We start from the raw sequence: 27,530 nt of genomic DNA on the forward strand, positions 1-27,530 counted from the left end.
GCCTTAGCCAAAGGTGGTTGCCCCAATGATGCAAATGAGACTTTGGGTGGTTGCCTAAGTAGTCAGTTATCCCTGTCATTTCTTGTACATTTTAGAAGTTGCTTGATTGATCTTCCTGTTTATTCAAGTAATATTTTTCGTCTCAGGTCTTTGAAGGGGTTGAAGTCCAGAAAGTCATAGTTACTTTCCTCTCTTGACTGAGTTAATCCATTTCCCACCTAGTTTATTCTGCTCTATCTATAGGCCCAAATCAGCTTCTTTATTATCCGATTGTATGCACAGCATACAAAGGGAATCCCACATCAACTGTGGGTTTCCTAGGAGTTTTCCTAGTGCCTGGTTTCTCAATAATACCACAATGCTACCCCTTTTAAGGTCTCTCTCTCTCCTTGCTTTCCCCCTCTGTCTTTACTCAACTCAATCTTACCAATCCCTCATGTTTTCCTCTATGTTCTGCTCCCCATCCCTTTATGCTGCCAATTTGCTGAAGAGATCTTGCCTACTTTTCCTTCCCGGGAGGGTTCCATGTATTTTTCTTTTAGGGTTCCCTTAGTTTCCTGTCTTCTCTGGAGTTGAGAACTCTAGGCTTGTTAGCCTTTGCCTTGTGTCTAATATCCAGTTATGGGTGTGTACATACAATGTATGTCCTACTGAGCATGGGTTATCTAACTTAGAATGCATTTTCCTAGTTACATACACTTGCCTGTAACATGTCATTGTTCTTTACCACTTAGTAGTATTCCACTATGAAAATGTAGCATATTTTCTTCATCCATTCTTTGGTTGATGAGCATATCAGTTGTTTCCAGGTTCTGGCTATTACAAATAATCTTGCTATGATCATAGTAGAGCAAATGTTCTTATGGCATGGGTCTTTATCCTTTGTGTATATATTCAAGACTGGTATTGCTAAGTCTTGAGGTCTACTGATTCCCAATTTCTTTTTTTTGAGAAAATGCTTTACTGCTTTTAAAAGTGGATGTAAATTTTGCATTGCCAGCAGCAATGGAGGAGGGTCCCCTTACTCCACATCTCCTCCACCATAAGCAGTCATTAGTGTTTTTGATCATAGCCATTCTGACTGGTATAAGATAGCATCTCAGGGTTATTTTGATTTGCATTTCCCTGATGGCTAAGTACACTGAATAGTACCTTCAGTGCGTTATTGCCATTTGAGATTCTTCTGTTGAGAATTCTCATTTAGAACTTTACCAATTTTATTAAACGATTATTTGATAATTTGGTAGTTTCTTGAGTTTTTTTGTATATTTTTGGAGATCAGCCCTCTCTCCAGAGTGGAGTTGATGAAATTTATTTCCCATTCTGTAGGCTGCCACTTTGTATTGTTGACTGTGTCCTTTGGCTTAAAGAGGCTTCTCACTTCCAGGAGGTGCCATTAATTAATTGTTGATCTCAGTGTCTTGCTACAGGTGTTATAACTAGGGAGTGTTCTCCTGTGCCAATGCATCTGAAAGACCCCAGTGGTGGGCAGTCTTTCAGGCTAAGGAGACCCTCCCAAGGAACAGCGAGATCACTCTTCGGATGCAAACAGCAAGAGGCTTTATTCAGTACACAGGTACCTGGGGCGACTTAGTCTCTCGAAAGACAAAGCGCGCCTGCAGACTGGGGGAAGGTCTTTTTATAGGAAAGAGGGCAGCAGAAGCAGATTACAGAAGCAAATGCGTTGTTAGTGGTCAGTTGGAATGGGGCAAGGGGCATAGGTGGTTTTTCCTTTCCCAGCACAGATGTATGGGAACAGATATCCTGTTTCCCTTTTGTTCTTTCTTTCCTTTTACAGCACAGATGTATGGCAACAGATTTCCTGTTAATTGATGTCCTGTAGACATAGATATCCTGTTTTGCAGCCAGGGACCCTGACCTTACTCTGCACTTACAGTCGTTCGTCAAAAGCTTTGTGAAATGACGTTACAGCAGCTAAGCTGGGATCTTTCATAGGGGGAGTTGTCTCTTCTGTGAATTGCTGATATTCTAAGTTGGGCATATGTGCTGACTATAGGCATCCGGGTTCCCTAAGCAAACGGGATGTTCTCATGGGAGCAGGCCAGCTGCGGGTTCTGGGAGGGGGTATCCAGAGGGCCTTCCACTTTTCCTGTTTCTAGTTTGGCTCCTTATCGCTTGGGGCCAGATGGCTGACCGGCTGACCGCAGATATCTTGCCTGGCTTCTCCGCCCTTGTTCTCAAGTCGAACTTCCCTGCTCTAATGTTACTTGTGTTGCTCCAAAGTTTAAGCCTGGCGTTGCTGCTGCTTAGCTGTTTGTCTATACTGTGGGGGTCTTTCACATCAAAGCTACTTCCCTAATTTTCTTCTTTCAGCTTCAGTGTAACTGGGTGTGTGTTAAGGTCTGTGATTTTTGGCAAAGAAACTAAAATTATACAATGGAAAAATGAACATCTTCAGCAAATAGCACTTGCATACTGGATTTGGACTTATTTACAGAAAGTCAAATAGAGCCATATCTATGCACAAAATTCAAGTCCAAATGGATCAAACACCTCAACATTAATCCATGTGAATGGGAAGGCAGTCTGCTTATTTGACGCCTGTAAAAGCTTCAGTTAGGAGACCTGAGTGATGGTGACTCCAGATAACATCCAGGTTGCCTTGATATCCTGAGATTTAATCAGAAGTCAGTTTAAGTCTGGGGCAATCAGGCATTTACTAAGAGCTATAGAGTGTGGACGAACTGTTAGGGAGGGAGATTTGTGCATGAGAGCCAAAGGAGCAAATGCCAGAGAGCAAAGCTTGCAGTGTGCCTGAGGACACAATGGCTCCTACTGCGCTCTCCGTATCCACTCAGCAGCGGTGGGTCAGCCTCCCTCCAGGTCTTCGGCTCTTTTCCATTTTGGGCAGCTACATGTAGCTCTCAGTGACAATACTCTGTACTCTACAGGCTCCTGCCTTTGTGATCCTGTCTTGGGCATTAAATCTTCACAGTCCCAAACTTGTCAATCCCTGACAATTACAACTACCTAGTTCAAGCCCATCAAAGACCTGAGAAGTGAAATAATATTACTTCGGTAAACAGAAAGTGCAATCAAGCAACTACCAAAATGTGCAATAAATGACAGAGACAACTGGCTACCTGGGCAATCACTCACAGTCTCATTTGCAACATTGGAGCAATCAACTTTAGCTAAGGCCTAGGGTAATTGACAGACCATTTTCAGAGGCAGGAAATTTTTCAAAACTGTCTTAACCTGTCTTGGCAAGATTTGACAGACTTTTTCTTTGTATCCTACTTGTCCTGTCCAGAGACTGTGCATTTTGTCAGTGGTCAAGGCATGGGCAGTTATTTGCCCAAAGGCCAATTTTGCAAAGAAGAAAACAAGCTCCAAGCGGAGTGCCTTTGGTGTTCAACATTCTCTCGGGAATAGATCAGTGCTGCCAAGAGCAATTGTGTCTCATGTCAACAGAACCCTAAGTTATTTAAATGCCATATGGTACAGTGCTTTGAAGTGGTTGGAGATTACTTGTCTATGCAGAATAAATCTCTATAAATCTAAGGATACTTTTTAGTATAACTAGAAGTATGGCAAACATGGATGACTATTGCTTTATAATTGTCAATACCTATATAGCTAAAAGATTAAGACTTCATATTAGAATATTAAACAATCCTTAAACAACTGTGCAAAAAAAGGAAGACAATGACCTCAAAATGTAGGCAATGTATAATTGAGCAGAGGAAGAAAAGTATAGTACAATATGATAAATCTATCCTAAAATTGTATCAATATACAAACTGTCTTAAGCAGAGGTAGAAGGACACATGCATACAATATGACAAAATAACTATGTCTAGATGTTCAAATATTGTAAACAGATATAGGAGCTTATTCAATATAACAAATATAATTTGAATTTGTATCGATTTACAAGAAACTGCCTATAAATAATAGCACACAAGCATTCGCCATATTACTCACTATTATTAGTGTGAGTAAGCTACACTAATTTACCTATAATACCTCCCAATTTTCCTTTTATTTTTTCTTTCTTTCTTTCTTTCTTTCTTTTTCTTTTTTGGTTTTTCGAGACAGGATTTCTCTGTAGCTTTGGAGCCTGTCCTGGAACTAGCTCTTGTAGACCAGGCTGGCCTCAAACTCACAGAGATCTGCCTGCCTCTGCCTCTGCCTCTTAAGTGCTGGGATTAAAGGTGTGTGCCACCACCACCTGACTTATTTCTTTTTCAAAGAGATTCCTGAGCCTATATAAATTCCACTCCAAGCCCCAACTCTATATCAGTTACAGTCAAGCCCTAATTGATGTCCCTAACCCTGAGAATAAACTTTGTTGAGTGAAGGGACATCATCTAGAATTATTTCCAGCTGCCATGGGGGCAATGTTCTTTCTATGGGATCCCATAAAAGTAAAATGGTGGTTAAGTTTCAAGATTTCTGTCTGGTATAATTGCAACTAGCCTCTTAGTATTCAATAGAGTTTTTCTGGGGTTCCTATTTGAAGACTGGGAGAAGGTGCACCATTTCATCTAACTAAGTTGGGACCATCTTGAGCAGCTGGTACCCAAAACCAGTCTTATAGTAGTGTTATCAGAATTATGATGTCATATCAACCAGATGGAGTTGTTGTTGTGGGGGCTTCATCTTCTCCTCCTGGAAACTACAAAGGTTACTGCAGGTAAATTCATTGTTTTTTTGTGGAAAAGTTAAACATTATTTATATAGACATATATTCAATAAAAGGTATGATAGAGACAAAAATAGGTATGGAGAAAAGTAAATTTTTCCTATATTCTTTCTTCTTTAGTCCCACACCTTTATTTGCTTCAAGAACATCATACTTTTTGATTGATGGTTCATTCATATTGACTTTTAATTTGATATAATGCTGGAAAAGAAAGTTCCTGGAAGCGGCTGGAGTGTAGATCGGGGATTGGGGACATTTCTAGCTTGTACAAGGCCTTTGGATCATTCCTAGAGCTCCTGCCAAAAGAAACAGACAAGCAAACAAAACATGGTTTGTCATTTGGAATAATGGCCTCTGTAAAATTAGATTTTTGCATGAGTTAGAATATCACTGTGAAGCCCTGGTTGGAAATGTAACCAGAGATTATATTACATAGTTGGGAACTGAGAGATCTTCCTGCCTCTGCCTCTGGGTACTGGGATTAAGCACAAGCACCACCATATTCAGCTTTATAACAGTTTTAAAATATTTAACAAACAGGGATGGCCAATGTGAAATCAGTTAATCAATTATATGTGATGTAAAAATGGGCTGGGGGGCCCTTTCTTGGGATCTACAGACCAGGGTCCTTGGAAAGAGATTGACCTGTTCCCAAACCCTTCTCATTGTAGACAGGACATTGTTTCAGATATATTGAGTGGGTCTCCATGGCCTCCTTGAACAAGACAACGAGTGATCATTGGCCCAGCGACTTAGAACTCCCTGAAATTTTTCGGAAAGGGGTACAATTGTAATCACACACAGTTTTTGTGAATTCAGCTCTTTTAACTACTGTATGATATTTTGATACATAAATAAGTAAACTTTTATTGGACATACATTTCAGCATGTCCTCAAAATACTTGTTACCTGAACTTGCCAATCTTAATAGAATAAATGATCACTAAATGTCATCTTTTATTTACCTAAAACAACCTACTTAGAACTTCATGATTTGCAAATGCTTTCCAGTCTTTTTGTTTCTAGAACCATCAAGTCATTATCATTTTCATTTTTATATGTACAGCAAATGTGGGGGTTGTTTTTCTTTGTAAGCAGGCACAGCTGATCACAGAATGGCACCAATTCACTGTCTCATGATAGTGCTAAGCAGCAACAATTAAATAAAGAAAGCTAACTGGAAACTGTATGTAAGACAGTGCAGTAAATTACTATTTCCTAGGTACAATGGGTTAAACTAAACCTTAGCAAAAACACCAGGCAGGCCGGGCGGTGGTGGCGCACGCCTTTAATCCCAGCACTCGGGAGGCAGAGGCAGGCGGATCTCTGTGAGTTCGAGACCAGCCTGGTCTACAAGAGCTAGTTCCAGGACAGGCTCCAAAACCACAGAGAAACCCTGTCTCGAAAAACCAAAAAAAAAAAAAAAAAAAAAAAAAAAAAAACACAAGGCAGTCTTCATATAATTCATAGCATTGTTACTATAGCTATGCTTTTGTATTTTTATGGGTGTATGTCAGCAATACAAAGAAACAGCAAATACATAAACAAAACATGAGGAAATTGTTGTGTACAACATCCAGTACAACAAACTCAGAAATTCCTTATAAAACTCTGATGATCTAGCTTACTATAGAAAGATCTTTCCACATAGTGTTTCTCTTAACGTCTGCACCAATAGGCATCCTGTTCGTTGTTTCTGACACAGAAATGTGACAAATAACAACACACAGAAAAGTGAATAAACATTTACATCCTACTATCAACCAGGACTTCTCGGCATACTACTTACCTTTGGGGTCTTTTAGAGACAGTCCTCCCCCAGATAAATTCTACCTTGTGTCTCTCCCTATCTTCTAACCATTGGTAAATCCTTTATATCCTCAATTCTGCTCTTCTAAATCACAGTGCTACCAAGGAAGTGAGTCTGAATAAACACCATCCACAAATAATCTCGAAATGTATTTCACAGGTAAATTTCAAATGAAAATTGAAGAATTTCCAGATAAATCTTGAGAAATTAAATCTCTCCAAATTTGGCAGCCTGCCTATGCCTTGGAGGCATTTCTCCTTGGCCCTGGCGTATAGAGAAAGAAACACATCATTGTCTGAAATCAGGACTTTGCCTGGGAGAGCTGGTAATGGTCTGAATCCAGTGCCTTCGTGAAGGGGCAGCTTCAGGTCCTGAGAACCCCAATTTTTCCTGACAAGAGGCTGAGTCGAAGCCCTGATGCCACTTGGATCATTTATTTTATTATATTCTTCAGTTACCCAGGGTTTGCTTTGGGCAAGAATGTCTGAGTAGCCTCCTTCTGAATTTGTTTACTTTTTTAAAAAACAAAGCCCATTGGTTTACATTAACAAGAGAATTGCAGTTGAATTTGGCAAAAATTTCCAGCAAATAAGGGATATTTCTGTGCTTAGAAGAGAAGCTATAGCGGGTCGGTGGTGGCGCACGCCTTTAATCCCAGCACTCGGGAGGCAGAGGCAGGCGGATCTCTGTGAGTTCGAGGCCAGCCTGGTCTACAGAGCTAGTTCCAGGACAGGCACCAAAGCCACAGAGAAACCCTGTCTTGAAAAAAAAAAAAAAGGAAGAAGAAGAAAAAAAAAAAAGGAGAAGCTATAGCTGACTTTGTTTCTGTCGTAGCTACTCAGTTCGCTATGTCCTGTCTGTCACTTAGCCATCACTAGCCAATCGGAGGCTTTGGATGACCCATCAATCAGATGGGACTGTTCTTCCGGTTTTGGGCTGGTTTGCTTTCCTGAGGAAGTTGGAAGTTGCGGCTGTTTGCTGAATCTTGGGCTCCCTTTGGGTAGAGCGTGGTTGAACTGGGCAGCCAGGCCATGGTGAACTATACCCATCTGTCATCAAACAAGGAATCCGGGCAGGCCATGGTGAGCAAGGGGCCACTATCATCGCCAAACTGTGTGGAGCCGCTGAGTCATTAGAGTCCGTGTAATGGGTCCGCCCTTGTCTGGGTGAAAGGTAGTGAGCAGTTGCAGAGTTCGGCATGTTTCTGCTGTTCCTGCATGATTCGCCCGTGATCCGTGGGCTGAGGCAGCAGCCTCCGAGAAATGTAACTCTTCAGGCTGCATCTGTGAAGAGAATTTGGGGGGGGGGGGTCATATTTGGAAATGTCCGCCTTGCTGATGTTCCTGTAAAATCTTTGTGCCTGTAAGTGCTTGCATTGTCACTATGGAAGGTAGATTTGCCAAACTCTGAGAAGTGTGGTCTCTCGAGTATCTTCCAGATGGTCTGCACTTGTATACTGTAACATTTAGTTTAGGACCCAACTGGAATTTATTTTGTGGAGCTTTTAAATGATAGTTTCTGTATAGAGTAGTGTTCCACTGCTAAATCTATGTAGAAGAGTAGAATTGATGATAATATTAATAATGGTATAAGCACTTATGAAATCTTTTTTTTTTTTTTTAAGACTAGTCAAGTGCAGTAGTGAGAAGGGAGGAAAGTGTAGAACAGGAGTTCAATCTGTAACTGACTGTGGACAATCAATTGAGATAACTCACTACCTTCGGACCAGCCCACTTATGAAATCTTAAAGAGACATTAAGTCTTTATATTTTTCTTGACTTTATTTTGGTGGTTTATTAGTTTTCTCATTTTTTGTTTGTTTTCCTGATTTCTTTGGATGATGTTTTGATTTCCTGCAATTCTGTTTTTGTGAATTTGAGGGATTTATTTATTTCCTTTTAAGGAACTCTGTCATCTTGATATATAGTATCTCCTCTGTGTCTGTTGTTATGTCCCCCTCTTCATTTCTGACTTTATTAATTTGGATAATCTTTTCTATGTCTTTTGGTCAGTTTGGATAAAGGTTTGTCTATTTTGTTGATTTTTCTAGAAGAACCAGCTCTTTGTCTCATTGATTCTTTTTATTGTTTTCTTTGTTTCTATTTTGTTGGATTCAGATCTTCCTTTGATTATTTCCTGCCATCTAGTTCTCTCATATCTTCCTGTTTCTTCAGATCTGGACGATCTGACACCATCTTTTCCGGTGTGTCTACTATGGAGAACAAGTTGTTTTGGTTGTATTATACAAGCTATACAATGTCTATTTAGAATTCTGTAATCTTGCCTTTGTTTTGAATTAGTTTTCTTTTTCGCACTCTGATGCAAACAACCAGTAATCAATTATAGGAAGTAAAATAGCTTCTAGGAGATCCTAACAGGTATCCTTGTCCTTATCATAAGGGAAGGAGATACTTCTAGCAGTGAGAAATATTTTCTGCAATGGAGAAACGCTTGAAGGCAGTCAGCAAATTGATTCAGTTTTGGTGGAACAGCCCTCCTTGCTCAACCCACTTTGTATTATGGGAAAAGGACAGACCTACAGGACCCAGGGAGATTTCTTTGATTTTTATTTTGTTAGAATCTTGTATTTCTTGTTTAAGGGACCATGGAAAATTTGCAGGTCTCTCTTTGTGTCTTCTTTTACAACTGATGTCATTTATATTGTGTGATTTTATTATAGTCTCATTATATTTTGTTTCTTTGTCAAATGAAAGACCTTCCCTTACTTTTTTATTCTTTCCATTTTTTTCCTCACCACTTCCTCAAATGTTCTTGAATTACCTATCCTTCCTCACCTGGACTCACTCCCAGAGGATCTGCAGGTTACTCAGGTGGAAGCAGTTTTTACACAATAAGAATATCCAGTAGATTACCTTCCTATCAGGCATGTTGGTGCACCACCTGTTTGGAGACCAACTCCTAATCCCTCACAGGTCTGATGACCTGGGATGAGTGTGTGAAGTTTCTGCCATGATGAAACTCTGACACCTGTTTCAAACAAGTGGCCCCAGATAGCCTGAGCCAATTTATACAATTTCAACACGTTACCTAAAGAGTTTAACACTAAAGTTTGTTTCCTCAAATTTCTGGTAATGGTTACCACAATTTCCAACTTGTTCCCTTAACCTATTCTCCTCCTGTCTGCCAACATTCCCACTGGTAAACATTACCTACTTGATTCATAGTTTTACTATTAAATCATAAAGAGTCCAGCAAACAACCACAGAGTTTTGTAACTAGGCTCACCTTCAGTTAGAGCAGTGTGTGGCAATTTGGCAGCAATGGTGGTTCTAGCATTATGCAAAGTGAAAGAGAATTTTGCAGGTAGTGGTTAATGTTCACCTCTAGTGAAATCTAAGTTTTCACAATAACTCAGAGCAGAAGCTGAATCAATTCATTCTACGTTCTGTGCTATTCTGTCTCCTATGGGGAATGCACCACGTTATTCCAGCATCCTGTGAGCAGAATAACTTCAAAGCTTATTCTTCATAGTTGGCATTGCTTAGCCCTTGTTCTCGTGTCCTCTTCCTTTCAGCTTCCTGTAGTATTGGCACAGCTATTTGAAATGAGGATGCTCTGGCTTTCTATGGTTCTGATTGTTTTTTTAACTCCTCGTGTCTTTCCATTAACACCTGATATCATAAATTTATTTGTATTTTTCCTAGACTCTGTTGACTAAAATCATTCTCTGCAAAGCAGTTATCTGGATTGGTAATATCATGAACTAGTGTGACACTTTTTCAAGCTAGTCACAAAATGCCATCCTATTCTCAAGAATCCCAAATTCATGATCATACTTGAAACATCAAAGGCTTTAGGAGCTGAATCAGGATCACTGTATATTTTTAACAAAATCCAAACAGGCTCACTCAGAGGAGTCATCAGAGGAAAGCTTTTTCTATGTAAAAGCCATTTCATTTGTAATCTAAAAAATAAAACTTAAGGCAGCCAACAATAATTTGTATAAGGAAAGCAAGAAGAGCGCAAATCACATAGGATCCTGGGATGATGCCCAGAATGATGTAGTAAACTATCCATCATCTTTGCCAAAAAAAAAAAAAAAAAAAAAGGGTTAAATTCTCCATGGCTTTGTTACAAGTTGAACTTGTTCAGGTTATTCTCAGACTTTGTCTGCCAAAGAAGTCACATGACCATTTGCCGAGATCCTTGAGTTTTTGTTCTTTCAGAAACATTCAGTGGGAAAGAATATTAGTTTTCTGTGTGTGTGTGTGTGTTTTTTTGTTGTTTTGTTTTGTTTTTAGTACAGATTTTCTCGTTTGCTTTGCAGACTGTCCTGAAACTAGCTCTTTTAGGCCAAACCAGACTTGAGCTCACAAAGACCATCCTGTCTCTACCTTCCATGTCCTGGGATTAGAGACACGTGTCCCCATGGCCCAGCCAATATTCTGTTCTTGAGAAGAGGCTTGCCTCTCTTCAGTTCTTTTCACCGCTATGTTTGCCAGTTGTTACTATCATCAATGTTTGTGGTTTTGCTATTTAAGTTATTATTGTGGCGAGCACATTGATTTTGGTTTTCAAAATCTTCTGTTATGTTAGTGTCTCTGTGTCCTTGTTAGCCTGAGTTGTCCAAATGCCAGGGCCTACAGTCATCATTGTAGCATGAATTCTAATTGATCTTAATAATAAAAATTCAGAGACAGCTATTAGGGGGCGAAACTGAAGGATCAGAGAAGCAGAAGAGCCAGCCACTAGAGAGATTTTTACCTCTATCAATGCTCAGACGGGAAAGGTGATCCTGTCCTCAGACTGCATCCACAGACTTACTGCCTCAGACTGCATCCAGTTCTTGTCTCCTCCCTCCTTTATATTCCTCTATTTGCCCAGCTATAACACTTCTGTCTTCACTTCCCTAGTGCTGGGATTAAAGGCATGTGACCCAGGGACTAGAATCTCCCTTTTGTGAGCTCTCTTTTTCTTTAAGGCAGGATCAGGGTGGCATTGAATTAACAGAGATCCATCTCTGCTCTGCATGCTGAGAGTAAAGTATCTGCCTCCAGTGACTGACCACATGTATCTTAGATCTGCACTCTGAACACCAGGCAAGTTTTATTTGTTACAATAAAAACATCACTACAGATCTGAGGAAACATCAATTGAGGCTGGACCACCATCACAGTGGCTGGCTTCTATCTCTGCGAGTGACTGTCGATTGATGACAGATATGTGAAATCCCTTCCACTGCGGGTGGCAATATCCCTAGTAAGGTAGGCCTATACTGAACAAGAGAGCTAGCTGAACCAGAGACAGTAAGCAAGGAATAGCAAAGAAAAAAAAACTGTATACAAAGTTTCCCTATGATTTTTACATTCTCATGCTGATCTCCCAGAGTCTTGGATTGTGATTTAGCAGAATCAGCCAAATAAACCCATTCCTTATCTGAGATGTTTTCTGTTAGACAATTTAATAACAGCAGCAGAGAAGCAAGGTAGAAGAACAAAAAGGGTAAGCAGAAAGGGATTTTGTTGCTGAGCAGATCCTGGGAATGTTATCTTTGGGAGAAACATGGAGATATCAGGATTTTAGATGGTAAAAGCCTCAGGAAGAAAACACAGAGCTCACTCAGCTGTTTATGTAGGACATAAAGATGGGAGTATTGAGAGTAATGGCAGATAGTGGAGGTACAGGATACAGGGTATCTGTGAGAAACAGAATCCATGATACATTAAGCCAGAGGTCATTTGTGTGATATTTTGGCCTCGCTGGAAGTATCCTTTCAGACAGGTCTAATGAATTGGTCAGCAAAGAAACTATGACCTGTTTTAAACAAGTGGCCCTGCATAGCCTGCCCCCCTTAACATCCTACAGTATTGGCATAGCTATTAGAAATGAGAGCATATTGGAATTGTGAGATCTACTAAATTCCCTGTTCATAGACTGTTCCCATCAACTCCTGATGTCATTAAACACTAGCGTTTCTCCTAGCCTCTTGTGGTTAAAAGCATTCTCTCCAGAACATTTAGGTGAATTTGTAATGTCAGGAAATACTGTGACTCTTTCAGGCTTTTCATCAGGTGTCTTGAAAAGCACCTTTCTCTTCTTCAGAAGTCTCAATTCATGGTCACACTTAAAAGAAATATCAAAGCCTTTACAGACTGAACAAGGACCACTGTATATTTTTCAAAACATCCCCTCTGGCTTACCCAGAGGAGATTCATCAGGAGGAAGTTTTCTTTTTCAAACAGCGATTTCATCTGTAGCTCCGAGGAAGTGAAATTAGGGGCAGCCAGCAATATGGGTTGTGTACTGAAAGCCAGGAGAGCAGGTAGCACCCGTGCTCCTGGGGTCATGGCCGGAGTTATGCAGGGAACTGTCCAAAGACTTTACCACAATGGGCCCAGTTCTCCAGTGATAGAGACCAGCTTCAACAAATTACCATTTTGTTACCAGGGTAGGGTTACCGGGAGTGAGTAGTGGTTACTGAAATTGCCTGTACTTAATTTCCATTTGCTTAAAATACTCCAGAGCAGAGAAGGCAGGAGTAAGAGAAAAAAAAAAACCGCATTAACATAATACTAGGAAATGAACAGACCAGTTGAAAGTTGCAAGCTACATTTTTAGTTAAACATTCTGTCTAATAACAAGATAGGTAGTGCTCACACCCTAGACCAAAATGGAACCCATAGTTATCTCCCAAAATGACTAGGAACTAAGTTGGATCCTTAGGGTTTTTTTTTTTTTGGAGGCAGAAACAGATCTTTTTCTCTACATCTGAAATACAAAATCGGGATATTAGCCACTCCTGTTGACAATAACCTTGAAAGAGCAGAACTCTCAGATCAAAATCTACGTGGTGGGACCTTTGTTTGAGGTAGAAACAGACTATAACCTTGAAGGAATGGAAAGACGCCTCAACACTTTGACCTGAAAAAAATCTCTGACCTTCAGGCGAGGTGGAAATGGGCTCACATTTTTAGACCTCCATACTTCAGGGCCTTGCAACAGGTAGAATCTGCTCATGGTATTCTCAGGCCTTGTCCCCTGAAGAAGTCACATGGTTCCTGAGATGGCACCAAGATACCAAGTAAAGAAGGATTTAAAAATAAGGGGATGCTTTTTTAGATGGAATATTGACTCTATTGGATGGTATTACTAAGACTCATTCAGGTGTTTAGTGAAAATGAAACTTGTGTGGTAGGAAGTAAGGAAAAGTCTGTTTTGCAGAGAAAATTAGCACTAAATTGTGTCAGAGGGCCGTCGTATGGTGATATGGGGGCTGTAAATTTCAAGGTGTTCAGCGCCATTGAAGTGAGGCTCAGCATTGGATGCCTAGGAAGGACTCCATCCAACCAAGCCTTTCACTCTATGCTAGGAAGAAAAAAAGATTCCGATCTCATGTAATCAACTTCATACTGAATCTGCTGTAACTCGGTTCCAAGTTTGGCAGGGTTTATTACAATATCCACCCAAAATTAGGGTGAATCTCTGCGGTTTTATCGTTTTTGTATACCAAAAAGATGCAGAATTTGAAGTCATGGATTCTTGGTCTGTGATTGTATTTCAGTACTGTTACAGGCATCTGTGTTTGCCAAAAATACACATTTTGACCTGGTGTCCCTTGAGATAAATCACTCTAACAAATAAAAAGATAGCTACATCAGCTTCTGCCTTCTAAGTTTTGGAATTAAACACATGAGTCAATGCACCAAGCATGCATATTGTTTTTTTGTTGCTTGTTTTTGTTAGTAATAGGACATACAAATTCTCTGACATTCACTGAGCACTGCATTTCTCTTGCAAGGCGTATCTCATTCAAACATTGCAGAAATAACAGGGGTGAACCTCCTATTCAGCTTCCTTCTGTAGTGTTGCGGTGATGGCATTATAATGTCCCTGTCATAAAATAAATGTGAGAAGCACCAGGATTATATGACTATACTGTCAAAGACGTATACATTTATAATGTTGTTGGTATCACACCTTTTGTTTTCCACATGTATGGGATATATTAGAATGCAGTGACCTATGATGATGTGCATATTAAATTCACCCCGGAAGAGTGGGCTTTGCTGGACCCTTCCCAGAAGAATCTCTACAAGGATGTGATGCTGGAGACCTTTAGGAACCTCACTGCTATTGGTAAGATGGCAAAATTTACTCAGGTTTTAACATAAGGGGACAAGTGTTTCCTGGTTATTGAGGGTCTTTTATAATTTGGATTGATAAATACGAAGAGTGTGGTGAATAAATCATTTATGGTGCTAAGGTTCATTAAAGATAATACCTTAATTTTTCTCAATTTCCAATAATATATACTTTCTGGTATTATTTTTAGGCTACAATTGGGAAGGTCATGATATTGAAGAGTATTCTCAAAGTTCTAGAAGACGTGGAAGGTAATTTACATATGCAAGATTATATACATATGCATTTGAAAAAATATTAATGTTTACTGGATGTTTTAAATGAAAGTAACAATATAAAAAAAACCCAACTTTAAACTGTATTGATGATTATTAAATTCTCCAAGAGCTATATAACTTATTGTCAGGTAGGAAATTTGTGTTTGCAAGGCATTAAATAACAAGACAAGGAAGCAGTGCCTTAACAGTTATCACCGTCTGAGTCATAGCTGAGTGAGAGCTGTGCTGTAGAACTGCCAGTCTGTGTAGTTTGGTACCACTCTGGTTGCAATAGGTGATAAGTATGTGTCCAAAACCTGCTACTAAGCAAACCGTCCATAGGAGAGCTAGTATTCTAAATACTGATGATGAGTATGCTAAGTATATTGAGGTAGGTAGTTAGAGTCAAGATACAGTTTTTGCAGAAGCTGGAAAATCAATTACTTATAACCTTGAACCACAATCATCAAGTCCAGCTTCATAGAGAATACATTAACAAACTAACAATTCAGAAATGCTTACAAGTACTAGGGATTTGTAAACCCTTCTGTTTGTCATGACTCACTTTGCAAATGTAGTATGAGACTCACAATCTTGGAAAATATATGAATATAATAAGTGTGTTAATGCTCTGAGTTTTTCTAGTGCTCTTCACATATGTGGAAAATCTCATATAGAAAAAAGATGCTTTGAATACGAACCATGTAATAAAAGCTTACCATAAAAGGCATCTTCAAAGGTGCAAAACAACCCTTAATAAAATATAAACCATGAGTTTAAACAAAGTGATAAAACCTTAACTTCTGAATTCTCTTTAAAATGTTACGGCTCAGAAGCCGTACTGGTTGTTCTTCCTGAGGTCCTGCACTCCATTGCCAGCAACCACATGGTGGCTTACAACCAATAGAAAGGAGATCTGGTGCACTCTGTACTGAAGTGAACAGGCAGGAGGAACATTGTACACTTAATAAAATTAGACTAAACTGTAAAATTAATTTATACCGACGTAAAGATTTACCAGTGTAATGTGTAATGAATGTGGTAAAACTTTTACTTGTGCCAAGTAACCTTCTGAATGTAGTTAATGTGTTCATTCCTTTACACATTACAGTCCTCTTAAAAGGCATGAGAGAATTCACATGGAAGAGAAGCCCTGTGAAGCTCTTCAAGATGATGAACCCATTGCATATCATAGTCGACTGCGACTATATAAAAAAACACATACCGGAGAGAAACCCTGCAAATGTAATCAGTGTGGTAAAGCTTTTACATTTCCCAGTCTTCTTCAAATGCATACAAGAACACATACAGGAGAGAAACCTTACAAATGTAAGCAGTGTGATAAAGCTTTTGCATATCCTTATTATGTTAAAATTCATGAAAAAATACACACTGGAGAGAAACCCTACAAATGTAAGCAGTGTGCTAAAGCTTTTATGTTTCCCAGTGATCTTCGAAAGCATAAAAGAACACATACTGGAGAAAAATCCTACAAATGTCATCAGTGTGGTAAAGCCTTTATACATTCCAGTCATTTTTACAGGCATGCAAGAACACACACTGGAGAGAAACCGTACAAATGTCATCAGTGTGCTAAAGCTTTTACAGCTTCCAGTGAACTTCAAATACATAAAAGGACACACACTGGAGAGAAACCTTACAAATGTAAGCGGTGTGGTAAAGCTTTTGCATATCATAGTTACATTCTAAGTCATGAAAGAACACATACTGGAGAGAAACCCTATGAATGTAATCATTGTGGTAAAGCTTTTGTACATCCCAGTAATCTTCAGAGGCATAAAAGAACACATACTGGAGAGAAACCTTAGAAATGAATATAATTATTGTGATAGAATTTTTGCATATCCTCATAATGTTCTAACTCATGAAAGAACACACACTGGAGAGAAACCCTCATGAAGGTAATCAGTGTGGTAAAGCCTTTTCACATCAGAGTCTTCTCCAAATACATAAAAGTACCCCTATGGGGGAGTGATTATCACTGTAATCAATGTGATAAAGCCTTTATATATCACAATAGTCCTCTAAGGCATAAAAGAAGACATAGCAGAAAGAAACCCTATGAATGAAATCAGTGAAGTAATACATTTGCAATTCATATCAATCTCCAAAAATAAAGGAACACATACCAGAAAGAAACCCTATGAATGTGACTAATGTTGAAAAGCCTATGTATGTATCAAAAGTCTTCAAAATCATGAGAGAACATACTATACAGACACCTTATAAATATAGTCAGTGTGATTTTTTTTAATTTTATGGTATTTTTTTCTATAAGAATAAGGTTTTAGTGAAAAATTGGTTAAAACTTTTTCATATTAAAGTATTCTTTGAGGAAGTGTAAAAAAATACTGAAAAGATTGTAACTATTTCTGATTTTGTTAATGTGGATATTCTCTCTCTGCCTTTTGGTTAGGTTGGATAAAGGTTTGTCTTTTATTATGATACGTTAAGTAAAATCTTTTCTCACTTTCCATAGCTTCCCCAATCTCCCTCCCTCCCCCTTGCCATCCCTCACTTCCACTCACCTCACCCTCATCCACTTCCCAGAACTGGTTCGGCTTCCCCATGGGGAGTCTACAAAATCTGACACTTCAAGCCAAGACCAAAGGACTCTGTCCTATATCTAGGCCGAGCAATGTATCCCTTCAAAGAGAATGTGCTCCCAGAGGCCAGATCAAGCACTAGGGACAAGTCTTTGTCACACTGACACTGGTCCCAGAGAAAGTCCAAGCTTCATAATTGTCCCCCACTTTCAGTGGGCCTAGTTTGGTCCTATGTAGATTCCCCAAGTTATCAGTCCAGAGGCAGTAAGCTCTCACTAGCTCTACTCAACTGTTTCTGTGGATATTACTAATGTGATCTTGACCACTTTACTCATCACTCCTCCCTCTCTTGGGCTGGTCTCCAGTAGTCTGGCCCAGTACTTTGCCATAGATCTCTATCTGCTTCCATGAGTTGCTGGATAAATATTCCATGATGAAAATTAAGGAATTCATTAATTTGATTACGGGGAAAAACCAATTTAGGCATCTCCTCCACTGTTGCTTAGGGTTTTAGATGGGGCTATGCTTTTGGATTCCTGGGAGTTTCCCAAGAGCTGTGTTTCTCACAGGCCCTTCAACAACTCCCTCAGTCTAGATACTACTTTCCTTTCTCTCCCTCTCTGTTCTTCCCCCCTTTTGAGCATCCCGTTCCCTCATGATCTCCTTCCTCCCCTTCTCACCTCCCCTTGCACTCCCTCTACCTTATTCCCCCCAACTCCCAATTTTCTCAAGAGATGTTGTGTGTGTCTCCTTCCCAGAAGGAACCATGTTTATTTCTTTCTGGGTTCTTCTTGTTATCTGACATCTCTGGAACTGTGGTGTATAGGATGGTTATCCATTGGTTTATGTCTAATACCCATTTATGAGTGAGTATGTACAGTGTCTATCTGGGTCTGGGTTACCTTACTCATGATGATTATTGAAAGAAAATGTGGCATATTTGTACAATGGAGTATACTCAGTGGTAAATAAACAATGACAGCTTGAAATTTGCATGGCTTCCTATTTTTTCAAAGTCAGTGTTGTTAAGAGTTTTCCCATTTTCTTTTATCACTTTAAAAAGTTAAAAATTGATATTACTTTTAAATTTATTATTCTATACAAGAAACTCTGCTCAAATCACTATTTGTTTCTGTTCCCCAATGGTTTGCAGTCATTAAGAACTTCAGTCCCCCTTTCTCCAGTGGTTGTTATTTATTTCTATTTTGAGCAATGTCAATGTCATATGTAACCTATGCTTGACTCAAACTGTGTAACTGAGAATTGCTTTCAGCACCAATCTTGTCTCTGCTTCGAAGTGCAATGAAGACATGTGTGTCAGTCATTCTAGACTGGGTCTTAATTGGATACAGAGAAGGAAGTGTAGAAATAGGAGCAGTGGGCTGCGTCCCATCACCCGGCTAGCTTTACACCCGAAATAATTACACGGAAACTGTATTCTTTTAAACATTGCCTGGCCCATTAGTTTTATCCTCTTATTGGCTAATTCTTACATCTTGATTAACCCATTTCTAATAATCTGTGTAGCACCACGAGGTGGTGGCTTACCAGGAAGGATCTTAACCTGCGTCCATCTTGGAGAAGAGAGCTATAACGTCTGCCTCACTGCCTTCTTCCTCCCAGCATTCTGTTCTGTCTACCTATATAAGCTGCTGTCCTATCAAAAGCCAAGGCAGTTTCTTTATTAACCAATGAAAGTAACACATAGACAGATGACCCTCCTCCATCAAGGAAGAAGTTACAGGGGAATGAGTGTCCTCCAATTTCTCTGTTTTTCACTGGGAACTTAAAAATGAACAGGAATCTGTAAAATAATTGAGTTCACTGACCACTTTAAAGGAGGTGTAGTGACCGTGCAGAAGCAGAGGAGTAGGAAAGAGGGTAAAAGCTTCGTGTTTTGTCAGTAGTTGATTTCAGCTATGAGCGATGAGATCATCAATCTCAGATGATCCATAAATGTCCTGACTCGCCACAGACCAGGCAATCAAGAGTCTAGATAAAGAACAGAACTTATTGTAAAACTAAATTACAGTAGTTACCCTAGTTCACCCAAAATAGAAGATCTGGGTAAAATCATGTGGCCCTGTCTAACAGGGCTGTGGTTTTCCTGGCTGAAGAAACACAGTTGGAGAGAAAAGGTGTGAGTGCTCTGTGGTGTGCTCTTAATTCAAATCCTCAGTCTGTGCACCACATGGCCATGGGAGCCTGTTACAAATTTTTCCTGGGACTTTTGGAATTATATTTGCATCATTCCCACCATCACTTTCCTACCTCCAAGCACAAGAATGTCAGTCATTCCAGGCTTAGCCTTGACTGGTCAGTGACAAATGAGACAGGAGATCGAGTGTCCTAATCAGTCCAGGCTTTTACTGGGAAGTGACAATGCAGAGACACTTCTGTAAGAAAGGAAATTCATTGTCCGCACAAGTGTTATGATCAGAGTACAGAAAGGGGAGGGCAGTTGGAAGCATGCAGATTTACCAGTATTTTCTGCATTTGGGATTGCCAATGTTCAATCAGTTAGTCAATTATATGTGATGCAAAATGCTCTAGGTGGCCTTTTGTTGGGGTCCAAAGTCAAGTTTGTGGGCAGGAGACTAACGTTTCCTCATTGAAATATTAGGTCTGCATCTTGGACAGAGATTCTATTCTCTTGACAAAGGGACTTTTTCTCTTAGCAGATCTTTAAATTTTCTGCTTCCTAAGGCCCCTATAAACACTTAACTTCAAAGATCAGAGCTTCCAAAACAGTTATGTCATCTTTGGCTTGTACCAAGGACGAAACTGCTCAGAGTCCCAGTGACATATCTTGATTTTAGACAAGAAAGCAACCAGTTTTGTTCTTTTTGGTCTTCGTACCCTAAACTGCCTCACTCATTTCTACCTCCAGTTCCTATCCCACCTCCCTCTGAAGAGGTAACCCTAACTCCTATTGTGGTCTTGGGTTGATGCTCTATATGGCTTACAGACAGCTGAATTTGATGAATCTGGTGGCAGTACTGGGATACCATTCTAGAGGGCCTCTCATAAAGTGGAAATTCTCAGATATTGACAGGAAAAGAATTCCTTTACTGGTGTCTCAAAAGATCTGCAATGTCCAAAGTCCATAAGATTTTCCTTATGGATTCTTAGTACCCCCCTTCTCTTAGATACTTTTCTATGACATCTGTAATTTGGGTCCAGAGTGAGGAACCCACGATCAGCTTTCATACACTTTCACGGCTGTTTCATAAGTCAGATGTCAGCATGGTGCCCTTCACACATGGTGCCTCTCAAGGTCAATTGAGCAACTAGTCTTCAGGGGACACTGGGTATGAGGTGAATGTCAGACCCTTCTAGCCTTTCTTTAAGCAGTTGTCTATCAATGTTGAGGATAAGCCAAAGGCTTTGCTTTATGTACAGTGGGTTCCTCTGAAGCCTTGAAGAAACTTCTTTTCCACATTACCCCCCGTATTTGTTGACTGCACAATGTGGCACATACATAAAGAGGGTCTCTATGGCCTCCTTGACAAGACAGCAAGTGATCAATTGCCCTAGGGACTTAGAACTTATTGATCTTTTAGGGGAGGGGAGAAATATTCTGTTTTCGTCCCTCTAAGCACATTAGAATAGCCTCCAGGAATGACTATGAAACACCCAGAAGACCTGTTTTCACCAGTTCAGTACTTTGAAGTACTGTATAATATTTTGGTAGCTAACAATCTCAAAGGAGCTCTGAAACACAGGCTGCAAATTCACAGTGAGGACCAAGAGAGGAACCCTGAAGCACAGGCTGACTGCAGAGAGTGGACGAAAAAAGCAGACCAAGAGAGCTGGCCAAGAGAGACCTCAGTGGCTCCCTGAGACAGACAGTGACAGTACAGAGCAGACCAAGAACAATTCCCAAAGACACTGCAAGGGTTGGACCAAGAGGCAAAGAAACTGCTGGCAACAATTGGAGGAACAGATGGGTAGGAGCCAATGCAAGAATTCATCCAACAACCTAAAATGCCATATAGTAACACCAGAACCCAGTGGTCATATAATGGGAAGACCTGATCATCCTAAACCAGAAGGAAGAGAAGAAAATGATTTTAAACATAATTTTATGAGGATAATTGAGGCATTTAAAGAGGAAGTGAAAAATTCCCTTAAAGAAATGGAGGAAAAGACAAGCAAAAATTGGAAGAAATCAATAAATCTGTCAAAACCAAGAAAAAAAATTAAACAGGAGAAGCAAACAGTTCAAACAGTTCAAAACTTGAGGACTTAAATAGAAGCAATAAAAAAAAACACAAACCAAGGGAATTTTGAATACGAATAATCTGGATAAATGAATAGGAAATACAGAGGGCTGGAGAGATGGCTCAGTGATTAAGAGCACTGACTGCTCTTCCAGAGGTCCTGAGTTCAATTCCCAGCAACCACATGGTGGCTCACAACCACCTATAATGAGATCTGGTGCCCTTTTCTGGCCTACAGGCAGGATACTGTATAAATAAATAAATAAATCTTTAAAAAAAAAAGAAATACAGAGAAAAGCATAACCAAGAGAATTCAAGAGATGGATGGGAGAATTCCAGGTGTTGAAGATACTGTGGAGGAAATAGATTCATCGATCAAAGGAAACATCATATCCAAAAAATTCTTAACACAAAACATCCTGGAAATCGGGGACACCATGAAAAGACCAAACCTAAGAATAATAGGGATAGAAGGAGAAGAACTCCATCTCAAAGGCACAGAAAATATATTCAACAAAATCATAGAGAAAAGTTCCCTAATCTAAAGAAGGATATCTCTATGAAGGTAAAAGAAGCTCACAGAATAACAAATAGACTGGACCAAAAAAAGTCCCTTTGCAACATAATAATCAAAACACAAAACATACAGAATAAAAAAAGAATATTAAGACATGGAAAGGAAAAGTCAAGCAACATAAAGGCAGAGCTATCAGAATTACAAACAATTTCTCAATGGAAAACATGAAAGCCAGAACCTCCTGGAAAGATGTGCTGCAAACACTAAGAGATCCTGGAAGCGAGCCCAGAATATTATGCCCAGCAAAGCTTTCAATTACCATCGATGGAGAAAACAAGATATTCAATGACAGAACCAGATTTAAACAATATGTATCCACAAATCCAGCCCTGCACAAAGTACTACAAGGAAAACTCCAAACAAAGGAAGCTAACTGCACCATCAAAAATACAGGCAACAGACATCTTCACACCAGCAAACCTCAAAGTAGAGAAACACACAAACACTACCACTGAAAAATAACAGAAATTAGCCATCACTGGTCATTAATATCTCTTAATATCAATGGACTCAATTCACCTATAAAAAGGCACAGACTATGAAAATGTATATAAAACAGGATGCATGTTTCTGCTGTAAACAAGAAACACACCGCAACTCCAAAGATAGACATTACCTCAGAGTAAAGAGTTGGGAAAAGATTTTCAAATCAAATGAACCTAAGAAACAAGTAGGTGTAACTGCCCTAATATGTACCAAAATAGACTTCAACCTAGTATCAATCAGATAAGATGAAGAAGGACACTTTATACTCATAACAGGAACAAGCCATCAATATGAAGTCTCAATCTTAAACATCTATGCACCAAATTCAAGAGCAACCACATATGTAAAAGAAACATTACTATAACTTAAATGGCATATCAAACCCCACAAGCTAATAGTAGGAGATTTCAATACCCCATTCTCCACAATGATTAGGTCAACCAGAAAGAAACTTCACAGAGAAATAAGAGAACTAGCATGTCATGACAATGCCCTGTGGGTCTACAGACAGGGTTCAAATCCATCTTAATGAACACTGAAGACCTTGACACAAAACTCCTTTTCAAATCAGTTTAACATGAAGTGGTTCAAGAATTAATATTTTTTATGGCACAATGGAACTTAATGCTGGTGGTGACCATATAACAGCCCCTTGAGCAGCGTACTGGAAGCCTGTTTTTTGGTATGGAGAAGGGATGGTTTTGGCCCACTTAATCAGATTTTTTTCCTTTTTTATGCAAATGTGGACTAATGGCCGACTAATGCTGTTGAACAATCATTTACATATTATCTTTTTAAAAATTTATTAGATTTTTTTTTTTTAAAAATACCAATCCAAGTTTCTACTCCCTCCCCTTCTCCCATTCCCTCCATAAACATTCCCACCCCACCCCATTTTACTCCTCATACAGTGTAAGGCATATTGCTTAGTGGAAAGTTCTAAGGCCTTCCCTACTGAATATTGGCTGTGCAAGGTATACATCCCAAGACAATAGGATCCCCCAAATCCAATACATGAAGTAGGGATAAATCCTGGTGCCACTGCCAGTGGCCCCTCAGTGTGCCCTAGCCATGCAACTCTCAACAACATTCAAGGAGACTAGTTTGGTCTTCTGTTTGTTCTTTCCCAGTTCAGTTGGAATTAGTGAGCTCCCATTAGCTCAGGTAAGGCATTTTAGAGGGTAAACCATCATATGAGGTCTTGATCTCTTTGCTCATAGTCTCAATACTTCCACTCTTCAACTGGACATTGGGGGCTCAATCCAGTGCTCTGATGTTGGTCTCTGACTCTACTTCCATCAGTTGCTAGATGAAAGCTCTATGGTGACATTTACATTTTGCCTTAATAATCTCTATCAGGCATGGTTTTCATACTACTTATCTTTCTGGTATTAGAGGCCATACTCCTTTAGCTAAATTTTACTTTATGTGACCTAATGTCTCTTTAATGTTTGGTAAATCCTTATATGTAATCAATTCTATTACCAACAATTCTAATCTTCTGTATTGGTTTAGCAGTGGAAAGCTAATCTACACAGGAGGTATCATTTAAAAGCTCCGCCAAATAAAATAGAGATGGATCATAAAACTAATTGTTCAATTTTACTAGTAAGGAAATTCTGGAAGAGACTAGAGAGACCTGGCTTCTCTAACTTTTAAAAATATTCATTCCATAGTTACAATACAAGCAAAACAGGCACCAACATTGCACAGTAAAGTCAACAAGAAGGGCTTTTCTAAACACGATCCCACTCCCAGTGCTCTTTGCAATGCAGACAGCCGAGTTAAATTATTCAGAGACTGCTGTTTTAGCTCAGGGAATTACAAGGCTCTCACAGAAACCATGGAGAACTGAGCAGAAACATGCCAAACTCAGCAAGTGCCCACTAGCTCCCACCCACACAAAAGAGGACTCAACATATAGGTTCCTGTATTTCAGCCAGCTGCTCCACCCAGCCTGGGGATAGTGTCGTGTCACTCACCACAGCCTGACACTTTTCCTTCTCCGAGGACAGCTGCCCATATCTCACCATAGCCTGGCTGCAGAGCTCAGCCATGCTCTCTGCACATGGAGCCCACAGTGCAGCAGAATATGGCCCAATTTCGGAATTGCAGGGGAGAGCACCCGAGCCTGGAAACCGGAAGAACCCTCCCATCTGAGTGGCAGGATGGGCGAAGGCTCTGATTGGCTATTGTTGCCTGAGAGACATTCATAGTGAGCAGAAGGAACACTGCACAAGGGTTGTCAGGTGGAGCTTCTTTTGTAAACATAGCCTTATCCCAGAGTTGCTGGAGATTTGTTCCAAATTCTCAACAGGTCTCTTATTAATGCAAACCAGTGGTTTCTGTTTTAAAAAGAATTATAAAAATTCAGAAGGTAGCTAATCAAGCAATGCTGCACTTAACAAACACATCATAACTTGTGATTATAATAAAAACAAGTGTACAGTGGCATTCTCCGTAAAGTGTTGGGTTTTCAGGACCTGAAGCAAACCCATCACAAAGGCCATGGTTGCAAGACATTACAAGCTCTTCCAAGCATATTCCTGGTTTCAAAGGAGATCTTGTTCTCTGTCTATATATCAGGGTCTCAGAGAAACATCACATGGCCTAGGTAGGTGGCTGTGTTTTGAGAAGCCTAGGTGCTCAATTATCATCTAGAATTAATTCAATTTTCATTTGACCTTTAGGTGCAAAATCCATTTGGAGATATTTGTGGAGGCTGTGTATTGCGTCTCTCCAACTGGGTAGAACTCCCATGCTAATCTGTAATGTATAAGAGCAGAACTGCTGATATAAAGGAGTTACCAACCCTTAGAAGATATTAGACGAATCGAGATAGGATTCACCTGAGGGAGGGCTGCCTCTAAAACATCCCAAAAGCTAGTAATATGCCAAGCAGGCCTGAATACGATCAGGATGCTTGCGTGTAAATTATTCATATTTTGTATATACTGTCAATGGGCATTTTTCCATGGTAAAGAGAGGATAGAGAGACCCTCTGAGTAAAGATCTTCCTATAGTAAGCTGGAGAATCCTAGTTTTCAAGGGGATTTCTTAGATGTGTTGTACTGGATGCTGTACAGACCAATTTACTGATTTTTTGGTAATCATTTGCTGGGTCTTAGTATGCCTACATACTCCCATAGAAATCCAAAAGGGTAGTTAGAGCAGCAATGCTCTGTATTGCATGTGTTTGCCTCTGAAAAAGCTCGCTATTTGGTACCTTTTCCTCAGAGATGCTGAAGACCACACCCAAAGGATATTTAAACTGCCTCCCAGAAAACAAACAGGTAACCACCCCTTCCTTTTTCCCCATCTCCATCTCGTCTCTGAGGGCCTGGAGGGTCACTGGGGAGCATGGGCAGCCGTTAATCCTGGACATTTTCTAACTTCGTTTGATTTGGTCTGATCCAGATTATACCTCAGAGACATTTATAAACTTCTCATCACAGCCCAAAGATGCCAAAACCGTTTGGGGAGCAGGAAGAACAGAGATAACAAAGAATCGCAGAGACACAGGATAGACACAGGTGGGCAACTCTGAATACTGAATGCTGAGTTGTTCTTTTGTGTTTGAGTTCACTTACTTTCCCATACACTTCTATACCCCGATATAAATGGAATAAGAAGTCAAGACTTCTGTAACAAGACTCATATGTTGACCAGAACAGTTATTTGCCCCAATACTTGAGAAACCAAGTCATTATTTCTTGACAACGGCATTCTATTGTTTAGAGAGTAAACCACACTAGCCCACATATCCCGAAATTACCACTCCCTTGGTCAAATCTCCTATTTCAAAGAAGCAGCAGAAATATGCTGGAATTGTAAGACCCTTGGTTAACGTGTAGTGGTTTGACTTTTATGGTATATCTTCATGCCCAAAACCCCAAGTAACAACACCCTAGTTCAGTGTGAGTGGTGACAGTTGCCAACAACTTGGAATAAGCTCAAACTCTCTGATCTTCAGACAAGGTGGAATTGGCAAATATTTTTGGGCTTCCCCAACAAAGGAGGATAAGACTGCTGAGGGGAGAGGACCCTTCTTGCACCTCTGATCAAACATTTGCTGGCACCATATCTCCTGAAGTTATGCATCTTCTAAGAATTCAGTTCACACTGGCCAACTGACTTGCAGTTGGTATCTACACAGGCAAATCTATACATGTAAATTAATTTAATTTTTTTAAAAAACCCATACTGATAGAAAACAATTTTCATAAGATGGAATCACATATGTATTTTTATTTTCATCATTTACATACATGGTTTCCTACAGGCCAATAAAATGCATCAGATCAACAGCACATGGAAACACAGGCAGTTTTGAGCCATTAGATGTGGGTTCAATCAGCCAATCATGGCTACTCAAGCAGTACTATTGAGTCCCAAAATATGTCATTACAATGCAGAAGATAAAGATCCCCATTATTCTTCTGTCTCCTATCACTTGAAAGTGACGAACACTCCACTGGATGACTTTGAAAGGACTCAACGACTCGCTCTTTGTCTGTGAATGGAGCCTGCGTATGTCTTCTTCTTATCATTTTAACACAGTATTCTTAATGTAAGGACAACAAACATTTTTGTTGAAACCTAAGAGTGTTTATTAAGATTACATTAGAAAATGTTCCATAATTTGAGATATGCTTTCTCTTTTCAGAAGTTTTTAGAGACAGGCCATCACTAATCTAAATCTCACTATATGTAATAAGCAGGTCTCACATTCAGGGAGATTGTCCTCCCAGTGTCTAACAAGTCCAGGGATTGCAGGCATGTGCAAAAACAGTTATGATTCTTTATTTATTGTCTACAAGTCAGAGAATATGGTGTAA

At 39.7% G+C, this 27,530-nt stretch overlaps 1 protein-coding gene across 1 annotated transcript in view; it reads right to left on the minus strand.

Annotated features, from left to right (window-relative positions):
* The window catches only part of LOC121450649 (zinc finger protein 431-like), a 43,102-nt gene extending 18,353 nt beyond the window's left edge, over positions 1-24,749 (minus strand). The window contains exon 1 of the mRNA XM_041655816.1: positions 24,675-24,749. Coding sequence (XP_041511750.1) covers positions 24,675-24,749 — 75 coding nt within the window. The remainder of the gene's footprint in view (positions 1-24,674) is intronic.
* Between the last annotated feature and the right edge of the window lie 2,781 nt (positions 24,750-27,530).

Source organism: Microtus oregoni, unplaced genomic scaffold, assembly GCF_018167655.1.
Source record: "Microtus oregoni isolate MIOR12 unplaced genomic scaffold, Mior012 000007F_ref0000211, whole genome shotgun sequence".
NCBI lineage: Eukaryota > Metazoa > Chordata > Mammalia > Rodentia > Cricetidae > Microtus > Microtus oregoni.